Consider the following 17,630-nt stretch of genomic DNA (forward strand, 5'->3'; position numbering starts at 1 on the left):
TTACAGTACACAGTGTGTCTAGTTTCCCTTACAGGTGGCAAGAAGTTTAATAAAGAGGCTATTGATTTTAGAAAGGCACAACCCAAGTATTCAGCACTAGATCTTTACAACACTTTAACAAATGGGAAATAAAGTGCCAATAATATGTGTCATTAGGGTCTTTAAAGAAGAGACCAAATGAGCCTGGGCTGCTGGGTCTGCCACAATAAAATACCAGGGCAACATGTTCCCCCCTTTAACTTTAAATAAAGGCTGTACTTTTAATTCACTTTGCCCACTTGGCCTCGATTCAGACTCAGAGAGGTTAATCAAGGCTTCATGTGTGGACAGTGGGGCCTGCGTATTTGCTGTGATTTGAAACAGGAAGCGATGCTCACCTTGCTCTCACCTTGCAGGTTTTTGAAGCTGTACGGCCGGAGGTTCAGCAAAGAGGACCACATCCTCTTCATCAAGCTGCTGTACGAGTTGGTCACGCTGCCGGACCTGGAGCCCTCCATGATGCAGAGCTACGCCAGGCTGCTCATACACCTCCTCAAGTGGGTGTGATATACTATATACCGACGACACGCACATAACCACATCGACACATGTCAGAAGGGGGTATCTGATTACCTCGCCCTTAGGGACAAGACATCTGGATAGATACTGCATTGATAAAAGAAGCCAGTTGATGTGGCTCCGGCATCTGATCAGGATGCATCCGGGGTGCTTCCCTGTGGACCCCGGGGCAGGCCCAGAGCATGCTGGAGGGATTACATACACCGTCTGGCCTGGGAATGCCTTGGGATCCCCGAGGAGGAGCAGGAGGATGTGGATGGGGGAGAAGGAGGTCTGGGTAGCCTGCTGCTGGATGGATAAATAGACAGATGAGTTATAGTATACAGCACAGCAAAGCCCAGTAAAATCACTGTGTACCTATTAAAACATGACAGAAAAACTATTATCCCCCGATGAAAGCATTTTTGTTTTTTAAGACTCCAGGAAGCTTGGACACCCCTGCGTCAGCCTCTCCTGCCCTTTAGATATCCGCTATCCTTTAGTATAATGAGATCACCGGTGGTAAACATCGTTGTGCGACAACAAGCGGTATGCTGATGTCACGTCACATGATGTGTTAAAGTGGATTTTTCACTTACCCCTCTTTCCATTTGGAACGAAGCCACTTGGAAGTTTAAACAGCCTGCAGCGGCGAGAAATAAGCAAAGCAAAATAAGAGTCATTGAGAAAGCATTCAGAGAGCGGATGTCTCCAACGAGCCCCTGTCAATCCACTAAATCTCTGGTTTTAATTATAGAAAATGTACACCTGCATCCAGATATGTGTCTGCGCCGAAATGAACAGTGATTGCTTTTTACCCAAGAGAGTGCAACACTATGGAAATAGCTAAGAAAACAAACAAAAACTAAAAAACTAAAACCCACGAAAAGTGGCTTGATCATTCTCCAAAGACCTTGATCTACACCTGAATCCAGATCTGCATCAAAAGACTAAACAACCTGCAATTTATTAATAAAAAATAATATTAATTCCTAATTTCTGTTCTCTCGGGGGTTTTATGTTACAGTCACTTGGTCTGGTATCAACAGAAACTTATGGTTGCTAATGTTGGCTGACCTAATAATCTAAAATTACAGACATACTTTTCTGACTTCATCTTCATTGTAATACAATCACTCTACAGCATGTTTTTAGCATGTACCTCACTCCCTCTTTCTGTAATTGCCACTTGTGGATACAGTAACTGTTGCTTAGCAAAAGTTGCGTCATCTCCATTCTCTGGCTTTAAAGCAGCCGTGGCCGCATTGTGATTTCCCCTGTTATGCTGCATGAGTCATTTCCAAGGAAATGCATCTGGTAAGGCCTTGGTTGTGTTAGATCTTCAGTTGCATGTAAACAATTTTAGCCTAGTTCCAAACCTCTCAGCCTGGCTGCAAAATGATGATTAGAACAACAGCGATACGGAGTCACACATAGCGGGCACAGAAAATAACAGTCATATGAAAGAGTCTTCAAAGTCTCGGCACATTAAAAGCATGAAAAGTAAATAGCACCATGTGCAGAAAACGACCCTGACATCATTAGATTGTTATTGGTGCATAGGCAGAGTTTTACTGTTACAGCAGGTCAGGAAAAGTAGGGACCAGTTCTAGCTACTTCAGATGCAGTTTTATGTTTTAATCCTGTGTTTTCCAGTTTGGGGGTCAGGCACCTTCCAGTGGGAGACAAAATAAATCACTTATTGGATGAATGATGAGGTAGGGAAGAAGAAAAAGCAATTCAAAGTTGTTGTTTTTTCACATTGGATGTTCAGTCTTTTGGGCTTTTATTTTTTCCCATTAAATTTAAAGCATCTGAGAAGTCTCTCTCTGGTGTACTGATAACAACTCATAACCATCTAAAAACCCAGCTAGATGGCTTTGTGTAAAAGATAACAATCCAAGCAGATCGGGAACTGCTTTATTTTTTATGTGAAAACTCAATCTGAAATGAAGCTAGTAATTAAATCTGCTCAGGAATAAAAGGTAGCAGAGGCAGTGTTAAAAGACGAGCAGACAATTTAAAAGCTTTGGTAACACGAGTCCTTCAAAGTTGTACAGGGCGAAAGGTACAATACTTGAGTAAACGTACTCTGTTACGTACCCATGCACTTATGCTCTCCAACAGAATCACTCAGAGTAAGTAAAAAAGACAGCATGTTGGCCTGACAGTACATTTATTACTTTTTTGCTTTTGTCGTTCAAATCAGATCTGTCACTTTCTCCTGCGACTGCAAGATATTCTCCAAGACGGTCACATTCATCACTTCCTATTTGTCTCCACTTGTTTCCATGATTTCCACATCCATCACAAAACAACATCTTAATGTAGATGTCATTTGTCTGAGTGTTTTCCATTAGATGAAAAGAGAAAAATCTGGGCTAACCGTATATTAAGTGCCAGGTCTCACTGCTGAGAGATGAATTTGATACTCAACATCACGCATTAGGCTCTCAATAGGCTTTTTCTTTTTTTCATTCCTCATGGTGCACCGTCAGTTCGTCTTTTCCTTCATTTTTCAAATCTCCCCAATGAGAGTCTGTTCCATAGCTGTTAGATGAATGAGAGAAGAGGAGACAAGAGGAATCTGAGGCTGTGGAAATTGTGCATATTCTTTGGTGCAGAGTCTCTGAAGCCTTCTGTGGGGTTTTATTCCTGTAAAAAATTGCCATTTAACAGAGAAGCACGCAGTAGAGTACAAGGAAAGCAATGTTAAAGTTTCTCAGGAGGATTAGACAGAAAACCTGCTTCGCTTTAAAGCTTATAAAGTACTCATCAGTGGTGCACCACTTACCATGCAGTTTAAAAGCTTAACAGGGTGTTTGAGAGAAAAAAAAAAATCAAGAGTTCTAGTAAAAGGTGACTTTACTTCATGGTGGCACAAAAAAACGGGGGAAAGAAACAGTTTTGTCAACTTCCAGATCTTAAATCTTAATTTTTTCTCCACGGAGCTCCTTATAGGAGGTTCCCATTGTGAGTTTCTTACACCAGCTAAATCTACACCTGTGAATTGCTAATGTCTACTGCTGACAGTTCACTTACACTTTTCTGAAAACAAAGACTGACGGCGTTGTGTTTGCAGACATGTCTGAAAGTTGGCAGGATCGCGTCGAGCACAGCTTGCGAAGTAGTGACTCACTTTCCCGCAATTACAGACCTTTTCAGACACCCTGCAGTTTCTCACGTCAATATAATGTTATTACTGGGATTTGAGTTGACCAGAATTTTTTTTTTTCCCCGCCTGAATGTTGTAATGCCAAGAAAAATCTGCCTGCAATAGCTTAATGGCTGCAATCCTTGTAAATAGGTTAAATGCATGATAATTGATTGTATTTCCCAAACAGGAAGAAGGAACTGCTGTCAAGGGATGACCTCGAGTTGCCATGGCGACCCCTATACGATCTGTATGACAGGGTGGTCTACTCCAAAACCGAGCACCTTGGACTCATCTGGTTTCCCAAGTATGTAGTTTTACCTTTACACTGGCTTCTATTCCTGAGAAAACCTGAAACACTGTATTGATTGGTGGTCAAATAGTTGGGGATCTGAGAATGGCAACTTCTCTGAATTAAAACACAATTAAAAATCTATCCTTTTTAAACTTGGCTTTAACTTTGGCTTACTTTCACTTGTATGATTGCTATTGTTTTATTATCACTTATCACTGTTTTATTGCCTTTTGATTGTTCTTGATTAATATTGTTTTTAACTGTTGATGTTGTTTTGTTCAGGCACATTGAGATGCATTTTCTGTATAAGAGGTGCTATATAAACAAAGTTATTAGGCTATAGCCTATTATTATTATTACCTGCTTTTATCTCCTAATATTTATGAGGCTACCACCAGTGGCCGGCTAACTTAGCTTAGCATAAAGACTGGAAACAGGTGGAAACAGCTAACACAGGTAGGCTACTTACTGAAGTAAAAAAAAAAAAAAAAAAAGGTTACTTCCTGAAGTCATCCTTGGTTGACAGATTAAGATTAGATATTAGGGTATCACCATTGATTTTCAAATCGATTCAGTTCGATTTGGGTTCAGTTAAAATATCAATAACTTTGCATTGAAATATGAGGGAGAATGTCAAAGAATTAGTGCTGTAAATTGTTCCTGTGCCTGGTGGTACATTAGTCGAGACATTGTGTGACATTATTCGTTATTAACATAAGGTACCTCAGTTCATGAGTTCACCTGTGTGTATGAATGGACAAGTGCATACGGCCTCGCTTGCCATGTTGTTTGTTGTCCTATGGCGCAAGGTTAAGATATGGCCGTGTAGGTACTGTGTGCAGTGTGCCTATGGCAGCAGGTTTGCAGTAATTTACTTACTTGTGTCGAGCTAATGGAGCCCATGATGGAGCCACATTGGAAATCATCCATGATTGCGGAGGAAAAAGATGCATCCAGCCGGCAGGGACCTAATACATCCATGGCAGGGACAGGCTAACAGGCTATGCTAACGTAGTTAAGCTAGCTTTCTGTTAAAGCAGCACAAGCTGTCCATAAAGACAGGATGTGTGAACGTGTGAATCTGGCAAAGAAACTGTCGGTAGACGATGAATTAAAGGTTGGTTTCTGTTTTGTTTTTTGTTGTTGTTGTTTTTATTAACAATTGAAATTCACAGAAAGTCTCACTCAGAAGTCACCGGCAGCTATCGCAAACTTTTTTTTTTCTTTTTTTTTTTTTTAAGGTGGAGCGTTTAGTTGTGTTGTACGTAATACATTATTGACGTTTGGAACTCATACAGTGCACCTTAAATGTCAATTTGACAAACCCTTATAATAGTCAGGTACAAATATGACTTGACCCTAAACAAATTCTAACAAAAGGTTTCTCAGTTGTTTTTTATAGTATTAGATGTCCTTAATAACATACTAAAAGTTTACCAAAATTTGACCACTAGAAAGGTGTTATTTTCAAGATGGCGTCCAAGATGCATAGGAAGCCTGAGGAGACACCACAGGTGAATAGGGTAAAATTTTTAACTAACAGATATCACCATGAAACTTCCCAAGTTTATCACTTACATTAAGACAAATATTTTTTGTATTACAAGTTTTGTCAAATTGTATGTTTAAATATGTAAATTAGGCAGTATCTCATTAAATATGCGCTAATTTGCATATCCGAAATCTGAACAATGGATAAAAGCCACTTTCAAAATTCTTGTTTTATTTTGTTGACATACTAGAGTCAGAAGTTTTTACAGAGGGGATTTTGGATATCTCTCTTTATCACTCTGTAAATGAGAAAATACTGTCACCAGCCCTAAAAATTCAAGTTGGTCGTGTTTTTAGGAGTAAAATGTTGTATAAATCAGGCTATGAATGATATATCAACAATCCCCTCTGTAAAAACCTTCAGAATATAGAAAGGGATCAAACTGGAAGGTTTGGTGTCTGTAAGTGCTGCTGAAGTGGAGATTTCGGGCTCTTATACAACATTTTACTCCTAAAAACACGACGATATTTGAATTTTTAGGGCTATAGTATTTTCTCATTTACAGAGTGATAAAGAGAGATATCCAAAATCCCCTCTGTAAAAACTTCTGACTCTAGTATGTCAACAAAATAAAACAAGAATTTTGAAAGTGGCTTTTATCCATTGTTCAGATTTCGGATATGCAAATTAGCGCATATTTAATGAGATGTTGCCTAATTTACATATTTAAACATACAATTTGACAAAACTTGTAATACAAAAAATATTTGTCTTAATGTAAGTGATAAACTTGGGAAGTTTCATGGTGATATCTGTTAGTTAAAAATTTTACCCTATTCACCTGTGGTGTCTCCTCAGGCTTCCTATCCATCTTGGACGCCATCTTGAAAATAACACCTTTCTAGTGGTCAAATTTTGGTAAACTTTTAGTATGTTATTAAGGACATCTAATACTATAAAAAACAGCTGAGAAACCTTTTGTTAGAATTTTTTTAGGGTTAGGTGGTTTTTTTTCATATATGTACCCGCCTATAATTGTAAATGACGCATTTTAGGGATTAAAATGTTTACTATACATTTATTTATTTTTTTATTATCATATTTCATGATAATTAAAAAAAAAAAAAAAAGGTGGGGCATCGAATGTGTTTGACAGCTTCAGAACAGGAGAGTGATGATGATGATCTCGACACATGTGGATTTGAGTGGGCAGCTCCAGATGTGAATGTGTTGTTTCTCCAGTTTTTCCGTCTTTTGTGTTTACTCTAAATCAGTTGTCTTTTGGACCCATGCTTAGACACAGCAAGTCATTTCAAGATGTCACCTTGACCATAGGAAGTTTAAATTGACACTGCTTCATGAAAATGTATGATTTGCCTGATTGAAAACAACCAATAGATTAAGTAGCAATGAAATTAATTGTTGGTTGCAGCCTGGATGCTGGAGGATTCTTTTTTTTTTTTTAGCCTTAGTGAGGACATGTGGTTCTTGCAAGATAATTACAGCAGAAGTGCTACACACACACAAACACACACTCACACACACACTCACACTCACACCTCCTCTCTCTGCTTGTTTGCAGCTCAGTGGACCACATTTTGAAGGCTTTGATCAAAAGCTGCAGACTGTAAGTCTCATTCTGTGTGATCATGTAATTTGTGCACCGGATAATGTACCGCTTTGATCTCCAGTTGAGCTGTGTACTGTAGATCAATGTGTGTATTTGTGTCTCTCCAGCCTGTCTTTGCTTGTCTACATCTGTTTGTACTCATGTCTTCTCTTACCGTTGCTGTGTATATGTGTATGTGTGTTTATGTGTGTGTCTCTGTGTGTGTGTGTGTGTACTTGTGAATTTCCCAGGTATTTCCCAACACAGTCCACCCAGGAGATGCTGGATGAGTGGCGCCCCCTCCTGTGTGTGTTTGACGCGATCATGCAGAAGGCCATCAGCAACATGGAGCTGTTCCTGCCCACCATCATGCCCCCAGAGGAACACAGCCAGAGCTTTCAGTAAGTGGGCCAGTTTGAATGGCTCTGTTTAGAAAACCGGACTGGAAGCCAAGTGCAGTTTGTCAGGGCCAGAGCAAACACAAAGGCTTTATAAAGTTTAAGCAAAAACACATTTTATAGAACAATCTCTGCCAAAGCAAAAGGTAAAAATGTCCCACCTTTATAATTTTGTTGTTAAATCTCACTATTTCACCCCCCAAATGATTTGGTTGCATCTTGAGACTCTTGCATCAAACTGCATTGCCTTAAGTGCACATGGCATGCATGGCCACATTTACAGGCTCTGCAAGTGTTTATACTTTTGCACCTTTTCAATAAATAATGCTCCTCTCTTGCATTAGCAGTGCTTCCCCTCTCTTTGTTTTGCTTATGTTTTTCTTTCTTGGAAAACCTTTGCCGCCCCCACTTCTCTTTCTCTCTCTCTCTCTCTCTCTATCGCACACTCTCTCTCTACCTTCACTGTCGTGTTCCAGCGACCAAGCCTGTTCGCAGCGTTCAGTGAATTCTTTAGTGTATTCACTCTTTCACAAGCTATTTGTCTGGATTTACTCTTGGTTTCATCAGCGGTTTCTGCACAGTTTCCACAATACATCATCTTTAATACTCTATTTTTCCATTTCAGTTTTCTCTCTCTCTCTCTCCTCCAGTATCTACGGGGGAGGGAGAGAGTTCATAATATGGGGAATTAGAGATAGATGAGGGGGGATTCAGCCTCAGGTGTGTGTGTGTTTGTGTGTGTCAGCAGGTATAAAAATAATTGTTTTTTTTGTGTGTGTGTGTTTGTGTTTGTGTTTTCAGGTTGTGGTTTGATGAATTAATGAATCTTTGGATGTCAGTGCAAAATCAGCCAAGCTGGGAAGGGGTGAGAGATGCACACACGCACACACAATACACACACATCTTTGTTTTACCACATCTGTGGAGACCCGTCATTGACTTAACACATCTCAAACCTCAACCATCACAATTGAATGCCTCCGTCCAGCCTTTACCCTAACTCTTGCACTAACCTAAATCTCACCCGGGATAGATGGAGTAATTTGGAAACGGGACACCTCTCTATAAATATCCTGCTGATGATGATTGAAGTGTTGTGTTTAAGTATTGGTTTCCATTTAACTCGGAGATAAGATTTTCCATTTGTGTCTCCATTCTGCTTTCAGCCTGTTTGGCCCACTGTGGTCTGGCTGCACACACTTCCTCTCATCTCATCTCAAACATCCTCTCTCCTTTTTTCCTATGTGGATTTAATTCTTGGAATGACAGCCTTCACTTTCGGGAGACTTGTTTGCGCTCGGCGTGATTGTTTTTTCCAATTTTTTCTTTTCTCTTGCAGCACCTAGTGAACCTGTTTGCTCGACTTGCCAACGACAACATCGGCTACGTGGATTGGACCCCCTACATTCCCACAGTGAGTCACAAGCAGAATCTTTATTATGTGTCCAAGTGTGTCTGTCTGTTAATGTTTTTTTCTAATGCTCTCAATTGTCTGCATGTGTGTGTGTGTGTTTGTGTGTAGATATTCACCAGGATCCTGCGCAGTCTGAACCTTCCAGTCGGGGTCAGTCAGATGGTGGCACCGCGGTATCTCACCAACGCCTATGACATCGGACACCTGGTGTTGTGGATCACAGCCCTGCTGGTACACACACACACACACAGTGCAGACTCTTTCTCGTGAAAATCCATTAAATATATATTCCTGCTTCATTAGTTAACTACTTACCTTACATCCCTGCAGGGTGGCCCGGGAAACCCTGCGCAGAGAGAGCTGACCTGCCTCTTCAACAGCACTGCCTCCTTCTACCATCCCTCCAATCATGGCCGCTGGCAGGTAAGTTTCTCTTAATCACACACACACACATGCACACACACGGAGTAAGTGGGGAATGCGTTTTCAGCTGCTTGCTGTCACACTCCTTTGATTTATACTCCTTCCTTCAGGACTTGGCTGGTTCTCTGTGCGCTAACAACACAATAATGAAATGCACAAGTGCTGGAGAAAAAAAACAAAACAATATCACAGATCTGTTTACGGCAGACTTCGGGAATGTGTCTCCAGACGATAACGATAATGTTCAAAGAGCTCTGTTTGTGTGTTTGTGTTTGTGTTTGTGCAGGCTCGACTGATGCGGCTGCTTCAGCGTCTTCCGGCCAGTGTCGTGCGCCGCGTGCACCGGGAACGTCACGCCGCCCCCAGCTGGATCACGGTGGTTCCTGAGTGTCAGAGGCTGACTGATGCAGACCTGCAGGAGTTCACACGCAGCCTCAGCGGAGCCGCCCTGCTGGCCATGTTCAGGTACTACACTTTTAGTAATGACAACTGCAATACAAACACGCAACCTCACTTTTTCACACCAGCTAGAAAAGCCATGAAGTAACTGTCATGCAGGATATCTGCTACTACAATGACTTACACAGCTGCATCCACACATCCACACATACAGTACACATATCGATGGTCGAAATGCAAAACCTCCTATCTGCAAAAACTACTTTTTTGAGAAAACTAGAAAAAACTTATTATTTTCTTGCAGAATGCTATTTGTCAATGGTATCCAATGCATGATACACTGTTTTTGGACTATATTACTATTATTACATGTTAACAATACCGACCAGTATTGGTGCCTCACAAAGTGGAGATAGGAGGTTTTTCCCTACTTTTCCTGGATCATTTTGCAGATAGGAGCTTTTGCACTTGGTGCAGGTTGGAAGAGGTTCTACAAAACAATGCTCTAAATTAGGTTAATTATGAAAAGTTACTTAAAAATGAAACTAAGTTTGTGTTCAGGTAAAAAGGTGGGCCAGTTAATTGTGACAAATCTGCAAGAAAATAAGACATCCGGAAGGGGGCAAATACTTTTTCACTGCACTGTAGTCTTTCCTGCTGGTCAGCGGCGTAAGGCTCAAGCAGGCTCCTTTCATACAGTAGCCTAACTAATAGGCTACTTTATATAATTGTGGGTCATTTTGATATAATTATGTATAGAGGGGTCCAACGTGATGCATAGTTTTTTTGTCAAGAATGTGAATATTTTCCCCCTTGTTAAATCATGAAACTGTGATAATGAATTTGTTTTGCATGGGGTGAAAGAAATTCAAGAACAGATGAAAAAACTAATAATTGGCACAAAGACATTTCTAAGTACAGCACCCGCCCCATGTGTTCAGGCTAATAGTCCTCACTGCAGGCGACCCCGGTTCAAATCCCGCGCTGAGCCTGCATGTCACCTCCCTCCCATTTCCTGCCTCTCTCAACTATCCTGTAAAAAAAGTGATGTAATTATGTACAGGTACTTGCTAACTACTAGCTAGAGGGGTCTAAAGTGATGCATAGTTTTTTGTCAATAATGTGAACATTTTCCACATGTTAAAGACATATAAATAGAAATATCTGTATTCATACACATGTATAAGATTATATTATGTATAATTTGATGACACAGTGAATTTGATTTAATGTCGGCATTGACAGACACTCTCCTAAGAGCTGGAGCACCACAATAACAGCACACTAACTCAGCATTGCTCAGCGAGGGATCTATTTATAGAGCACTTTTAAAGCAAGATGTACAAAGTTTTAAGAAGATAAAGCACGATAACTCAACATAACAGACCTTAAAAACAAGAGAGTAGAACAAATTAAGCAGAGAATATTAATACAACAGTGTGGAAAATCATAACGATAGAGTAATAGAAGAATCAAAGAAAAGAGTGTAATTTCAGTCACACTGTGAAAACAGATTGTAAGACGATATTTAAAAAAAAAAAAGACACAACACAAGTGGGAAAACCAAAGGAAATTATTTCTACTCAAGCAGAAATAGAAAGTACTGTATGGGTGTCATGGGAGTAGTAGGTTTTGTTTAGATCCAAATCCATCAGTTAGAATATAGAGTAATGGTGAACAGGTTTCCTCATTGTAATTATAGTGAGGTTTTGTGGAGTAGGGCCGGTTCCAGGGGCTGCAGGGACAGTCTGGCAAAATAGTGGCGGTGGGTTCACAGGAATCCACAGAGCTGAGCAGTCAAACAAAATCCAAGCTGGCAGGACGAGGCAGGAGCTGAGCACGGCAGGAGGCAGGAGGCAGGGGTATGGATCTGAAGCACAGGAATAACAGGATTACAACAAAAAGACACAGAGAAAACAGGTAACAAACTGAGCTCGGACATCGTGTTACTACCAGAACAAAGAGCGGTGGGTCGATCTGGTCCGACGTACAGCAGCAGGTGTGTACGGAGACTGAAGGGAGCGGGAACCCGGAGGCCACGCCCAGTTGACACACACACACACACACACACACAGATGCAGGCACAGAGCACAAAGTGAGAACAAACAAACATATGACAGAGGAGAAAAAAGCGGAGAGAGAGAAAAAAAACCCCACAAGGTCTGAACACCAGCAGTGTGAGCATCCTGTTGCACCGTCAGAGCCAATCAGCGGTCTTGTTAACCCACATTTAATGACCAGACGTTTTTTTCATCTTTTTCAGCAAGAACTTTGCTTCACAAATAGATTCCTACTGCTCGTTTAGTTTTCCACCTCCAAGATTTCAGTTTCAGTTTTCGACAATTATGTTGTTTTTTTCCACCAAATATCAAAGCCACCAGAGCCCTCCTGGTAAGCTGGTGATCAGCAGGGCGAAAAATCTGTCTGAAAGGGAACATTTTGGAGATAATTAAGTCATATAACACCATTATCTCAACTGCATTTTATTATAGCTTGTATAACTTGAACTTTCAGTCAGATGTAGCCGAGTTGTTTTTCAGAGTTTCAAGCCATAAATGATTAAATCTGTGTTTACATAACGTAAACATGTCATTTGACCCACTGCAAGCCCGGCATTGCAGTCACACAACAAGCCTAATCTGGACAAAGACAGGTCATCTGTGATTATCTACCTGACTGTGTGTGTCTGTGTGCGTGTGTTTTGTTTTCATGTGCCCTCCTCTGGTGACGTGCAGTAAAACCGGCAGCACGGACGCAGCCTACGCTCTACAGAACCTGGCTCTCCTCACACCAGAACTCGCCATACCACCTGTTCTTGAGAAGTAAGTGTTTGTTAGTAGATATCTGCTGTGAATCATGATTCAAATATCAGTGTTTATATCATTTAATTCCTATAAATTAATTCACAATCAAAGACATGTAAAACATAATTTGAAATTTTTGGGGCGTAAACAGCAAATTAGGAAGCCAAATTATTTATTAGCAGAAGCAGTGTGGTCATTGCTGTACAGACAACCGCCACTGAATGACTTTGATCATTGAAGAAAACTTGAAGTTGTGATATTTCTAAAGGAGTTGTGACTCAAGAAGAAGTTTTCTAGACATTTATTTTCATGGTGAATCAGAGATGATGATGTCCTTGGAAAGTGCATGTCAAAAAAAAAAAGTGTATCATACCTGTGAGCTGAGATTAGACTGAGATATGACGCAGATCAGGAGTATGAACGATGACAAATTGCTGCTATTGGGCGTTGAGGGTTTTTAAAGCACTTTAATTGCCTCCATGAGCTGTGTGTCACACAACTGCTGCGACTGCTGATCATGTTGATAAGCAGCCAAATCAGCAACCAAAATACAATAATTACCTTCCAACTGCTCTCAGAGCAGCGACATGCACCTGCTCCTTTCACTTCTTGCAGCAGCAGCCCCCTCCCCGCTCCCACCCACCATCACAACCAAATCATTTCACTTTCTAATCCACCTCCTTGTATCTTGCGCATAACAGGACCTACGCGGCGATGGAGACCCTGACGGAGCCGCACACCCTCACCGCCACCCTCAGCTGCATGATCGGCATGGCTCGCAGCCTGGTTTCCCCTAACAACCATTACCCAGAGGGTCGCGCGCACATGCTCCCGCTGCTCATGGGCTCTCTTCCAGGGGTGGACCCTAACGACTTCAGCAAGTGCATGGTGATTAATGGATGTGTTGATTAGTAATGAAGAAGAATTGTTGGACAAGTAGACAATACAGCTCTTGCTGATTAAATTCCTTTCTAGCGTGCTCTCCTCTCTCCTATTAATAATTCCTGAAAGTGGAATGAATATCTCAGTTTGAAGAACTCGCAATTAATGTGGCCCAATCTTCGGTTTCTGCTTGGATTGTAAAATGGATTGGATTTCTCTTTTGGTGTGCTCATTGTCTCTAGACTACATTAATCCATCACGGCGGAATAAATTAATACGTTTAAAAAAAGGAGTATTTCTACTGACATCTGCTAGGTTATTTAACTTAGGGCTGTGATAACGTTGGATGATGTAAATTGATCTGTTTCCCGCTGTGTCGCTCTGTTCAGATAACGTTCCAGTTCATCGCCACCTTCACCACTCTGGTGCCTTTAGTGGATTGTTCGTCTGCTCCCTCTCGACACAGTGATCTCACAGAGGTACGCACAGGACACACATGAGCAGTTTAATCACAAAAGAGATTAAATAAACATAATATCTGTAAAATGATATGCAACAGTCTGGAAGTACCCTGTGCTTTCATTTAAAAGCTCTCTAACTTTATCTTAAAGGGACAGTTTGACATTTTTGGAGAGTCAGATCAAAGGGTTGATACTAGTCTTGTGTCTGTCATAAGAGTGCATCAGACCATTACCGGTCATCTCCTGTAATTTCATGCATGAACATAAATAACTGCCTTTAAAGTGGATCCATTTACATATTCAGATAAAATCAGATCACATAAAGAGACATCATTTTAATCATACTCCTACTAATACACCAATTAATCATCTGTTTGTCCCCCTCAGGTCGAGAAAGATCTGTGTTTTGCTTCGGCTGAGTTTGAAGACTTCGTCCTTCAGTTCCTGGACAGGTAGAGACAAATTAACAAGTCAGGCTGTCACTTAGTAAAGCCTCTCTGTCAGCGCCCGGCTGCGAACGTGTCTCTCTCTGTTTGAAATGCACTGGTCTGCATCAGTAGCTGTGCTAAAACAGACCTTTTTTGGCTTTTTCACCTTTGACATGTTCATCACTGACAGCCGTATAAAGCGTGTGCTCATGCATGTGCGTATGTGCGCGTCGGCGCTGTTGCAGGTGTTTCGCTCTGATAGACAGCAGTACGCTGGAACAGACCAGAGACGAGATGGAGACGGATACTCAGACTCATCTGGAGAGCCTGGTGGAGCTGGGCCTGTCCTCCACTGTTAGCACCATCTTAACGCAGTGCTCCACGGAAATATACAAGGTAACACAAACACACACTCTTAGATACGTCTCTGTCTTAGCGGGCGGTTAATGGTCTAATCCAAATCTCTGACTTGAACGCTTCCTGTTTCTAATCCAGACCACAGCCTGAAAGGTCCTGATTTTCACATTCAGCTGTTTTACGATGGGAAATGTGCAAATGTGCTCCCACATGAACACAAAAGTTTTCTGCCAAAGTTGGAAAAGTTTTGGTTGTTTCACAAGAAACATTTCTGGTTTCAAGTAGACTCAGTTGGAAAAAGGTGATGTCACATATATCTGTGCACCGATCATGAATATTCTGATATTATAGGGAAAAATTCTGTGCTTAGTTTTCAGGTACATATCCATCCATGGTACATAACATAAATATTACATTACACTTATGTGGCCAATGTATTTGGCCAAAGTTATTCACATTAAGTCCTTCAACCGCCAGTAGAAAACCTCTACACCCTAAATCCCTCACAGATGTAAACCTCTTTTGAGTCCCGCAGCTCCAGCTGAAGAAGAAGTATCAAGCCTAGGATGAATTAACCCTGATGACACCATCGATCATCAGGGCCAGTGTTGAAAATATTTGCACAGCGCCACAGAAACGGCTCCTTTCAGAGGCTGAGTAATATGTTTCATGACAAGCAAACTGACCTTCATGTGTTTAATCTGTGAAGAGCTTTTTTTTAAATAATGGCGAGAAACTGCATCGCACTAACTGAGTAACATTAATGTCGATGGAAAATTCCAGAGCCAGGATTACATTTCAATGTCAACGAAAAAATTTATAAGCAAGCGAATTATTAAAACCCACTTAAAGCATGTGTAATGGAAAATGGTCGTATAGGTAATATAGTCACAGTAGCAAAAGCACAGTTGTAAATAAGTAAATTAATGATGGCTGAATTCCATTTTGCTGCTTTGGGTTTCAGGGCTCTGGTTTCTGTGCAGGCTGGCTCACTGTCCTGACGCACTGGGACACTTGAATAGACCTGAGGCATCATTAACTTTATTAGTTATGCCTTTGCTTTTCCTACCGCAACAAGTCAAAATGTGCGCTGCTTAAAAGGCCTATTGGAATGAGGTTATAAATGGTTTATGGCTCAGAGGCAAGATGGCGACTTATGGTGAATGAGCAACAGAGACTGGATAAACCCAGTGCAATGCATGTTGTTATAGAATAAATACAGATTTATGAAGCAACCACAGCTGAGTACTTTGAATATAACTAGTATTAATATCATTTTTATTTCATATCATCCCCGATTTCTGCCCTTAGGTTGGTCAAAAATGTTCAAATTTCCATAAATACATGAGTTGCTACATACGACGTTGTCTGATCCTCCTGAACTTTGCCTTCATGTTAGGTGGCGTTGCAGAAGGTGTACAACTTTGCCACCTCCAACATCTTTGAGACGTGCGTGTCAGGCAGGATGGTGGCTGACATGTGTCGCGCTGCAGCAAAGGTAACGTAAGCGTGTGATCAGCGGTGATGCTTTTCACATCCGTCACACTTGTCAATTTGACTCAGGGTATCTCAAGATCAAGACAGAAATGCGACAAACAAGAGAGAGTGTATTTCATATGCTGGTGTAGAATTTGATCTCGTCGTATGAAAGTACAAGTTTTTTAATCATAGCATGTTATGTTGTTTGCATAATATTTTCATTTAGCCCCCCTCACTTACATGTCATACTGTTGATATCTTCTAATTTACTGTTATGTCACTAATTTTCAATGTTCATGGTTATTTCCCAACATAATTTCCGATCATTCTTCACTGATGTGTTTTTCTGCATGCCTGTGTTTGTGTTTGTGTTTGTGCTTGTGCATCTAACTGTGTGTGTGTGTGTATGCATGCATTTTGTGTGTGTCTGTGTTTGCAGTGTCATCCCGCCGAGTCGCTCCGACTGTTCGTCCCTCACTGCTGCAGCGTCATTTTTCACATTACTGACAGTCAGTACCACATTGTGTGTGTCTGTGTGTGTGTTTTAACAGTGTGTGTGTTAGGAATAGACAATGTGTTTGCAGGAAGACTGTTCAAATCTAACGAGATCTGAATGAGTTCATTCACACGTTCATTCTCTGCTAAATGAAAACAGAAAAGTGACGATACAGTTCAGTTCAGAGACCTCATTGGTCACAGTGTGAAATAATAATGAGAATGTTCAAAATAACAACAAACATAATGTGTTTTTCCAATCAGTGATCTTTATATGGTGTTAATTAAACAAAGCAAAATTAGCTGTTTAGCGATTTGTTAGTTGCACAGTAACAAAGTAGTGGTTAAATAAAACAAACTTTAAGAATAATCAAATTTAGATTCATTGTGAAACAGGGAGTTGGCGATATTGTCCCTCTGAGATCCATACAAGCCATCAAGATAGCATGATAGCAGCTCTGCCAGGTGCTTTGGAGCTGCTTTATATGAAGTCCAATGCTCCAGTCTTTATCCCAACTGTCAAAATCATGGTGCGGTGTTAGAGGAAATGCAGTCAGCAGGATCCATCCTCTCGGGACCGTGAACATCTGTACAAAATTTAATGTCAATCCAGCCGAAACAGCTGTTGACACATTTCAGTCCGGATTGCGGCGGTGGATCAACCACCCGAAATCCCTTTAAAAATACGCTGGTAGCACGGCTAAAAAAACTGAAATGACCTCAAATTCAGCAAAAAGCATTTCAACCTCTCAGGAGAGCAATGTAGAGTGTAACTTATCTTCTTTATGTGTGTGTGTGTGTGTGTGTGTGTGTAGACGAGGAGCTGCAGAGTGAAGACGAGCTGGATAAGGAGCTGTTGTGGAATCTCCAGCTGCTCTCTGAGGTGAGACAAGGATCTATCACCTCCGAGGGCTTCGACACTCTAAAAAATATGAACCCCGCCAATTTACGTCACCTGGGTTACGTCTTAAAATCGTCTCGCACGATAATTTGAAAATCTGGT

At 41.0% G+C, this 17,630-nt stretch overlaps 1 protein-coding gene across 1 annotated transcript in view; it reads left to right on the top strand.

Annotated features, from left to right (window-relative positions):
- Window positions 1-17,630, top strand: part of LOC311003232 (proteasome activator complex subunit 4B-like) — a gene marked incomplete at both ends in the record, with an annotated part of 39,872 nt that overhangs the window by 509 nt on the left and 21,733 nt on the right. The window contains 17 exons of the mRNA XM_083994919.1: window positions 396-536; window positions 3,882-3,998; window positions 7,061-7,105; window positions 7,339-7,488; window positions 8,287-8,350; window positions 8,825-8,899; window positions 9,008-9,130; window positions 9,230-9,322; window positions 9,609-9,787; window positions 12,457-12,543; window positions 13,227-13,413; window positions 13,797-13,886; window positions 14,256-14,320; window positions 14,542-14,692; window positions 16,053-16,151; window positions 16,572-16,641; window positions 17,443-17,510. Coding sequence (XP_083851045.1) covers window positions 396-536; window positions 3,882-3,998; window positions 7,061-7,105; window positions 7,339-7,488; window positions 8,287-8,350; window positions 8,825-8,899; window positions 9,008-9,130; window positions 9,230-9,322; window positions 9,609-9,787; window positions 12,457-12,543; window positions 13,227-13,413; window positions 13,797-13,886; window positions 14,256-14,320; window positions 14,542-14,692; window positions 16,053-16,151; window positions 16,572-16,641; window positions 17,443-17,510 — 1,804 coding nt within the window. The remainder of the gene's footprint in view (window positions 1-395; window positions 537-3,881; window positions 3,999-7,060; window positions 7,106-7,338; window positions 7,489-8,286; window positions 8,351-8,824; window positions 8,900-9,007; window positions 9,131-9,229; window positions 9,323-9,608; window positions 9,788-12,456; window positions 12,544-13,226; window positions 13,414-13,796; window positions 13,887-14,255; window positions 14,321-14,541; window positions 14,693-16,052; window positions 16,152-16,571; window positions 16,642-17,442; window positions 17,511-17,630) is intronic.

Source organism: Trachurus trachurus (genome assembly GCF_905171665.1).
Source record: "Trachurus trachurus genome assembly, chromosome: 19".
NCBI lineage: Eukaryota > Metazoa > Chordata > Actinopteri > Carangiformes > Carangidae > Trachurus > Trachurus trachurus.